This window comes from Bradysia coprophila, chromosome II (assembly GCF_014529535.1).
Source record: "Bradysia coprophila strain Holo2 chromosome II, BU_Bcop_v1, whole genome shotgun sequence".
NCBI lineage: Eukaryota > Metazoa > Arthropoda > Insecta > Diptera > Sciaridae > Bradysia > Bradysia coprophila.
Window position 1 is genome coordinate 12,457,294 of NC_050735.1, and position 9,456 is coordinate 12,466,749.

Here is a 9,456-nt window from a genome sequence, read left to right on the forward strand (position 1 = left end):
ACTTGATAATCATCGCTTTGCCATTGCAGTCCTATGTAATTGCTTCACTCGCTTACGATCGCTTTCGCTACTTATATCTTCATGGACTCGGTTATTGTTTAGGGATTGAAAGACTCGATTGATTCTGTGTCTGGTGTTTCGATCATAGAGCCGTCTAAAGTTGATCTTTGCAGATCGAGTGCTAGCAAATCATTCTCTGCAAATTGACTTTCAGTGTCAAGGGTAATTAGTGTAGCTTGTAGCCGAACTTCACTCACTGCTTGATTTTTCTTTCACTGATTTCTTTCAGTGCTGTTGCACAGGAGGCAAAATCAAATTCTTTTCAATCGGTGAACGTTTTCAATCGGATTGGTTTCGGTCGAGAAAGAACTTGGTTTTAATCAATTAAGGAATTTTCAAGGTGTTCGTGGGCTGTGTGAATGGTGGTTGATTGCCGGATAATTGTACGTGAGTTTTTAGGTTTGAATGTTGATTTGATAATTTCCATCGGCAGATGCCACACGTTCAAGTAAACTTCTGATACTCGTTCAATTTGAGTTTACTGCTGTCTTGTGTTAGAGGCTAGCGGAAACAACTGAAGATAGTCAGTCCACTCTGACTTTTGGACCGCCGCTAGTTCTCGAGGTCGAAACAGCCGTCTTTTTCTGCATTCAGTCACTTAACGTGAGCCGTGGGCAAGGGAAGAGTGTTTAAACTCTGTTTGTTTCCGCTTTTATTTTCTTTAATTTTTGAGGTTCATTTTGACAGACATTTCAGCTATGGGATGAAAATGGTAATCGCCGGTTCGCTGCGATTCACTTCACTTCACTTCAGGTATACTCTTCATTGAGTATATTGAAGTAAAACGGACAGATACGTTAATATATATTACACACTTGTCACGAAGAAGTCGAGGCTTGCCGAGACTGATAGTGACAAGTGTGTACTCTATTTTATCACATAAGCGAAAACGAGACAACAACATAGAACTGAAGTGTAATTTTTGAATTAAACTTCTAGTTAAGTAATTCTCAGGCGATTTCGGAACAATTTTGTAGAGAGGTAATTACCATTGCGGTAATGCAGTGTGGTATAAATGTAGACTAATACGTGGAGATATTTTCGGTCGACCCCATCATTGTATAGACTAATGTCATTAATTCAATTGTCAAAATATTTCTTGTGACAAACAATTTGGGAAGTTGCTGCCCAAAAATGAAAATATTTATTTGATAAATTTATTTCTTGGTCAAGTAGACTCAATAATGTAGTTCAATTATGAATAAAAAGGAAGAAAAATTGAAATTATGACGACATACATCCACAATACAAGATGTTTATCAAATCCTATGTTTAGTTTTAAAGTGCGAAATTCTCATTTATGATTTGCCTCTTGGTTTTTCTTTTAAGTAAAAAGTTTTAAAACAAATCAATTCTGACAGATTTCCGTGATTTATTTTACAATGGCTAAATTCTGTTACTGTGTGTTTTATCTAATTTACTCTTTGCATTTGGGATACAGATACAGAAATGATCTGTGTTATACGACGACTGAGACATTGTGACATCTATTATAATCATGTGGTTGAAGGTGTCATTGAAGTTCTCAGTCTCGTTCGAAGTACTATGGGCTAATTGCTTTATTGTGCCATAAAAACATTCTTCCAGCTAGCCTCTGTGTCGCTCGATATTTTAAACCCGAAAGTTAATTTAAAACTTCGACCTTACAGTGCTACGCTTTAGAGATAACTTCAAAGTTAGGTTCTTGATTGATATCTTGCCTAAATTTCGGCTAGATATACGCACACAAATTAATTGTGTTGGAGTTACGTCAACCGAATGACTCTAGTGTTTGTACAACGTTGTAGCCACCAAGAATACCGCAACTACTTAAAGTTATCTTTAGGATGTTAAGAACTAGAAAAATTGAATGTGGAACTGTCTGATACGCGAATCGAATCGGATTCCGATTATCGGAATCATTTTGGTGGATCCCGTCCATTATATATAGACATCGACGACTAAAATAAACGACCATTTCTGGCTGTATGTTAAAAAAATTGAAGCAAAAGATTTCACATTAATATGCACCTCGGAAATTGTTAGATGAAAAGTAGTAAGGACCAGTTAACCACTACAAGAAGGACGAGTCGACCTACCAACATATTTTGAAATGAACTAAACGCTCATATAAACTCTTTTCTATTTTGGACGGGTAACTTTAGGAGAGGGGTAGCTCACTTTTACAAGGCGCTTTTCCAAACTCAAGGTAAATGTAGTTGTGGTATCCCGTATTACGGGACTGGGTCATCACATAGAGGCGTTCTACAAAAGAGATCTCAATAGCAACACAGTTCTTCAATTTCGAACAATCGTAGACGACAAAGCGTCTAGAGCCTGAACCAAGTAACAAAAAGGGACCTATTAACAGAAACGAAGGGCTCAGTCCTATCACCATTCAAAACGTTAATTACATTGGAAATTTTTGACAAATAATAGGTTGAGGAGACCTTGTTGCATATTCTCTATTATTAGCGGTTTTAGGGTGGTACTTGGCGTGCCGCCGGTCCAGAACAGAATAATGAAATGTGTTACAAATATAATTTAGACGGTGGGTGGGGTTATCTATCATCCACTGTGACATGCGGTCTTTAGCAAAGAGAATGTTAAAAAAGTGAAGTAAAAGATTCGAAATCAAATGACAATTCATTTGATAATGAAACTGTTGACATGAGATTTGAACTCGTTGTATTCTAATTTAATTCGATGCATCAATAATAGATTTCGATCATTTTCTTCAGCTAATATTCTGTGATTAACCATGGCCACACTTCTACAATAACGTGGACTTAAATCTGTGTGTTCCAACAACTACAGCTGATACTCATGTGGTGTGAAAAAATACCAGCAAATATTCAAGTTTATCTTTATTCAAGTGATACACATCTACATAAACTCATTCCACTCATTTTACTCGTTTTCAAAGGGATTAGGGCGACAAACAATGTACTTGTTGAGTCCGACTGTCATAAAAATATATTTTTTGTCTATTTCATCGACGGAAGCAAGAATCATTCGTTTCGTGGATAATACCTTGTCGATGTGACTGATACTTTCGATAATTTCATATTCTTCCAACATGACACAGATTCGTTCATTATATGTAAAATAGTATTTCGCCGTTCCAATTTCTCCGCTCTTCAATCCGATGAAATAGTCAACCGATCGTTTCGGTCTAGTGTACATTGTACTTGTGTAAATCAGTTTCGCGTATCTGATTCGTTTATGTACGGACAACGACACATTCGAAAATGGTAAAATCTCCAAGGAACTTATGTCGAAAACATGCCGCGACAACTCTTTTACATTCACAGGTTTTCCGAGTAAAATTTTTTGATTTTTCTGTATGGTTGGATTATCCTTAACATCCTGGACATTGATTGCTTTTCCGAGACAGTACTTTGTCGATATTTGATGTAAGACATCAGTGGTCCCAACAGCTAGTTTTAACAGGCACCCGTTGTTTCGTTCGAAGGCAAATGCTGAGTGCGACCACAACGGCCCCAATTGACGAACACACTCTGCTATGTGTTTCACTATATGGATAACCATGACCATACTTTCCTTTCCAAAAAGGTCTTGGTGCTGCTTCACAAACGAGCACATCATTTCCTCCGCTTTATCAACGTTTTCGTATGTGATCATCCTCTGCAGCAAAATGTACACCGCCGCAGAGAAAAGCCGCAAATGTTTTACGTATTTGTTTGGTATCGACCCAGGCAAGCACACCGGCAAGTAGTACAACAGCATTGAACGATGTTCACTGGCTTTGAAATTCGGTAGTTGTGTCAGCGGTCGGGGCTTACGAACAATGCTGGAAGTCGGTTTGATATTCATTATCTTCCTGCTGAGTACTTTTGCTTGGGATGGTCCAATGTAATGGTCCTTGTGCGAATATTTCGGATTGAAAAACAAATCCATTAACCGCTTTTCGACACCGAGCAGGCACAGATGCATATATTCTACGGACATGCTCCAAATTATGTTAAAATGTTCCAGGCCAACCAGAGGTGACACGTCTGTTAATAGAAAGGAAGTTGAGATTTATTTGAATTTGAATGTATCTAACAGTGTTGTTCATTAAGAGGGATTCTTTTGAAAAACAGCCTACCAAAATCGGGCGTGTTTTCCAGTGGAACTTTTTATAGGTACCTAGAAAGGACTTAGACCCTAGAAGCCAAAACCACTTTCAAAAAAATTCTTCGAAGCTTTTGTGACTGGTGAAAGGTGATCAATAACCGAAAACTTACACTTTTCTTACCAAAATTTCTCCAGTTACACGAGCCGTACAGGGTCGTGTGGAGTGTCATTAGAAAGGTAATCACATGTACTATTGAGCCGAATAGAGGCTCATTGGCTTGAAAATTAATCCACACTGAAATATGTGCAGTTGAAGTGGTTTTGACTTCGAAATCCTTTCTAGGTACCTATAAAAGTTCCACTAGAAAACACGCACGATTTCGGTAGGCTGTTTTTCAAAAGAATCCCTCTATGTATGTCACGCTAAACCTTCCGTTTCCATACCCACTCCTGCTGTCAAGCAAAAATAATAATTAAACGTCATGTAGGGTCGGATCCTCGGAGTGTGACGTGAAATACGTAATGAACGGAACCTTAAAAAAGGGGAAGTACTAAAAATCTGGCAAACTTTCATCATTAAACATTCCGAAACAAGTTTTTCATATTTTTAAGTTTATGAACGAATTCAGACCAAATTTTCGAAAATAGATTAAGCAGATCAGAACAAGTGGTAGAGCTTGTGAAGCAAATCATTCGAACACAAGACTTTAGGTGATGGAAGAATGAGAATGGCTTAATGAGCTTCTAAAAAGTCTTTGAGAAAAGACTCTGTTGTCTAAGATGAATATGACTCATATGACCTTACCTTTTATTCCACCGATGGATACTTTGTTGCCTATTCCTGAACCCGAAGCAATCAACATTTTCTGTAATGTGTCAATCTCGCTTCTCAAGTTGAAGGAGCCATCAGTTTCCGTGTATCGTACGAAATATTTGGGTTTCGTTGGTATTTCTGTACTAGACGATTTTTTCGCGCTCAACTTTGGTTTCGTGATAATAACTTTTTCGCCTTTTATTTCGCAATACGGACAAGCATCGTATCCTCCAAATTGTTTCATTTCCTGGAGCTTGCTTCTGGCTGGCAGATCAACGGAGCAGTGCGTGATGACTGGCTTGAATTTATAACTTCGATTGTCCATGTTCATTGAAATCGGATTTTCCTTCAGATGATTCAACTCGTCGACCAGAGGACGTAGGTATTCATGGAAAGTCAACTGTTCGTTTTCCTTGCTTTTGTGGTAGTACAGTCCACTTAAGATTATGTTTTTCGGCAAAAATCGGCAATGCGGTGGTAAAAAATTTTGCATTAACTGTATTGGCCAAACGGAAAACGAATTCGATCTGAATTTGTTTGCCCCATCAACGTTGAGACACAAGGACAGCACATTTATATCCGACGATTCGTACTGTTGTAAAATCTCTTTCAAAATAGATCCATCGCGTGCATCTCTATAACATTTTGAGTCCTCAGTATCACAACTTTGATCATATTCACAAATTTCGGTCCAATTATCCTCAATGCTTTTCACAATTTGTTCTTTCACTGATAATATCACGAAAAAGTTGGTTTCGTTTGTCTTCAAAAGTTTATGACAATGGTGACACTTCAACCCTTGCTTTTGATCAGCCTGAACTTTTGTACTCTTATTACACTTATCACATTTCACAAAAAATGTCACGTTCGCCAAGTTCGGGTGATTTCGCCAAAACAGTTCCATGAGTTGAACTTTTCCCGGTGGCAGTTTCTCATAATCGTCAAGTCGAGTGTTCAACAACTTAACCCAATCCGTCAGACATTCCAAACTCGTGTGATGTTTCAAATAAATTCGAATAATGTCCTCTAGCAAACTAAGGCGATCATCACTTGCACAGCCTTTAGTCGGTAGGATTTTTTCAATTTGTTCGTTAATGTCGATGCCAGGAATATTCACACTCCCTAAAATAAATTTGAATTTGTTTATCTTTGCGGTAAGAAATAATTAGAAAGTAATAACCAAAAGAGCTGTCCATTGAAATTTGAAATGAAGAATTTGTAGAATCCATGTTTAGGTCAAAGCGTGTTTATTTTTTGGTAAAATTTTGTTTGTAACTGAACTGTCAAAGTGTTTCAAATTATATGGTAATGGTATGCGCGGTATGTTTCTTTCGTTCTGTGGTATTCCAGTATACCGGTTCAACAAATGTCGACAACTGCATAACAACAAAAATCTCGTCAGTTCTGGAAACCTCACACATTTATATTAACCTAAAACCGCAACAATGAAGGCTGCTAAAACGCAAATTATTTCGAAGAAAAATCCGATTCAACGTCAGAAAAAGTCTAATACGGACAGTTCAAAATCACGAATTAAATCGTATTTTAAGCCTGCACCCAAATCGTTTGGCGCTAAAGATAACACCAAAGCTGATCAAACAGAAGAACCGAAACTGTTCTACGTTGAAGCGCTTAAAAAGAGACTTTATGGTAAGAAATCTTTCAATAATTCAGTGGTTTTATTATTATTAATAATCGTCGTAAGTGCGATTTTGAATTTTGAGTGCACGAACGGTTAGAGCAATTTCGCTGGCGTAATTCACAAAGTGACCTGCATTTGTCACAAAGTGATATGTTCCTTTTACAAAATGCCATATTGTGAATTACGCAGGTCACTTTGTGAATGACGCCGATGCGAAATTCCTAGTAGCCGCACGAACGGGTGAAAAAATCAATGAATCAAAGAGTCATTCATATTCCACATTACAATTAATGCCTTTGTAGTTTAATGGAAAACATTTTCTTGTTTGTTTTGTTAAAGTACTGAACGGAACTGAAGGCGACGATTCGATTGAAACGGATGGCCCGAATGAAACGGATGGCCAGAACGAAATGGAAGTTGAACAAGTCGATGATCCAGATGATAGTTTGAGTCGTCCCTGCTGCGTGTGCGATCAAAAGAATAAAGATTTATTGGAGCTTCAAGAAAAATACGAACAGTTGGGTGTTGAATGTGAGTGCGAAGGAAAGCGGTGCATGGAATGGCAAAACAAGTACAAGGAAATGAAAAAGGTCTACGTAAATTTGACTGTGAATTATGCTGAGCTGGACTCTAAGTACAAGGATCTGTTGAAGACAGTCACTGGCAAGAATGAGGGAAAAGATGAAGCTTCGACTGCAGACGAACAAACGGACGACATACTTACATCTGGTGAAGTTAAATTCTTGGAATGCATGCCGCTTGACAGAAAAAAGGATTCTACATTCGTGTTACAGTGTCTTCAGTTTATATATAAAGCCGATCCGAAAATTATGGCCACTAAATCAGTAAAAGGGACGAAGGACTCGATTCGAATCACATCAGATGGGGAAAAATTGCATATTCCAGGGAAACAACCATTGACGCCGACAAAATACATTCGCATCAAACAACTGTTCGTCGACCGTATTTCGCAGTGCGGTATAAACTCAGCCGAATATGGAGAAAGGATCAAGGAAGCGAATGTCAACAGACTACTAGCGTCCGGAATCAAAAATATGTCGAAGTGAAAGGACTGGGTAAGACCTCGCTTACTTGTGAAGTAAATATTTTTTTTGTTGAATTAATGAAACGGCCTATGTTGTAAATAAAGGCAATTGAAGTATCTGATTTTGAATACATTGATCAAGGCCACTGGCTCCAAAAAGCCCTTCGTGTGTTGTATGAAGTAGAATTCCAAAAGGCCCATTACCATTTATCCATAAAAAAATCAAAAAGCCCTAAAAGTGTCGCCTGAATACCCAGTTCGGGCATGTCATTCATTCATCGCTGAAAAGTAAATCTTCTTAAAAAGTCTAAAACAGCCTAGAAGAAGCTCTTGCGTATTGTTAAATTATGAAATCTTGAAATTTAGCTGACATTATCTGGTGGTGGATCTGGTGGCATCTTTGGGCATATTTCCGAAACCAGATCCGACTCTATGGACCAACGAAGAATTAGGAATTTCACCAGACAATTTCAATGAGTGAGTGTGGAATTTCAACATGAGAGTAAATATGAGATTGTGAATTCCCATCAGAAATGCTAATAAATCCTTGTCCCCAGTAAAAAAAATTAAGTGAGACTTCTCACAAAGCCTAAGTCGAACGAATTCATACAAAATTTTCCCCACTGAGACAGTGAGAAGTCTGAATTCGATCGATTCAGGCTTTGTGAGAACTTTTTTTACTCGGGGTAGCTTGAGAGATTCACAACTGTATGCCTGACAACGTCTTCACACGTATGTGGTTCAAAAACAGATCTCAGTACTACTTGCACGTTAGTTTAGAACCGTGAAGTAAATACTAAGCGAAACTCATACCGAACTTTGACACAGAAAAAATTAGCTTCGACCTTAGATCTATAATGTTAAGAAAACGCTTATCGGATATTCACAAAATACGGATTCGGTATCAGAAACGTAAAAAACTGTTACGTACGTACTCCTTGATACGTACTCAATTGCGCATTCACAATGATCTTTAATCTGCTGTGGCAAATCTGAATTCTTTTCTGACATTAGTGCTCCAAAGCTAATTACCAATTTTGTACGTAACGACCTCCTGACCAGACAAAAATGGATTTATCCGATATCGATTCAGATATATCACTGAGCAGTATTTTGGGTAATTACGGAAATCATAATCGTACTTGTTGTACGATTCTCATATTTAGCGATTGGAATTCAATGTTTGCTAATTCGGTGTTTTGTTTAATAGCAAGTACTGACGACGAAAGTGACATGAGGAACACTGATAATTTGACAAAAACGTGTGACGAATGTGGAAAAAAATCAATTGATGCACAAAAGTTGGAAAAGAAGTTCAAGAAGCTGAAGAAGCGATATATTAAATTATGCGTACGTTTTGCCGAATCCGAAATGAAATGTAAAGATTTAGAAAAAACCAATGGCGCACAGCCCTCGAAAATCTTTGAATAAATCAATTGTCTCTTCGACAATGTTGTTCCGATGGAAATAATTTTTTTTTGTGATAAGTAATTAACGCGAAAAAATGTTTTATTTTTATTTTGCGTGTTTGAACGTCCCCAAAAACTTCAGCACCATTTCGAAGAGCATTAAATAGGATTGTGCTTTATGCAATCTTGCGGGCGATATTTCTTACAAATTTTATGTTTTCGACAGGCTCATTATAAATGGTCAATATGCTCAGCACAAAAAAGTTGAAAACACACTCAGGCAAGGAATTTTCGTGTTTATTTTCCTATTTTAATAGAATAATTTAAGAGATGACATTTTTCTCATGATTTGACCTATAAAATATCAAGCAAAGTGTCAAGCGTTGACGTATATGAGTCGATAAGACAGACTTTACAGATTTTTCTC

At 37.6% G+C, this 9,456-nt stretch overlaps 1 protein-coding gene and 1 long non-coding RNA gene across 2 annotated transcripts; one reads left to right on the forward strand and one right to left on the reverse strand.

The window, feature by feature from the left end:
• Positions 1-2,842: 2,842 nt before the first annotated feature.
• Positions 2,843-6,162, reverse strand: LOC119083069. The gene is made up of 3 exons (XM_037192725.1): positions 6,114-6,162; positions 4,925-6,055; positions 2,843-4,058 (listed from the first exon to the last, which is right to left on the reverse strand). Exons 1-3 carry the CDS (start codon positions 6,160-6,162, stop codon positions 2,950-2,952), a joined length of 2,289 nt encoding a protein of 762 aa, XP_037048620.1. The 3' UTR covers positions 2,843-2,949.
• Positions 6,163-8,592: 2,430 nt separating this feature from the next.
• Positions 8,593-9,085, forward strand: LOC119073617. The gene is made up of 2 exons (XR_005087054.1): positions 8,593-8,737; positions 8,831-9,085. It is a non-coding gene; the product is annotated as an uncharacterized LOC119073617 (long non-coding RNA).
• The last annotated feature ends 371 nt before the right edge of the window (positions 9,086-9,456 follow it).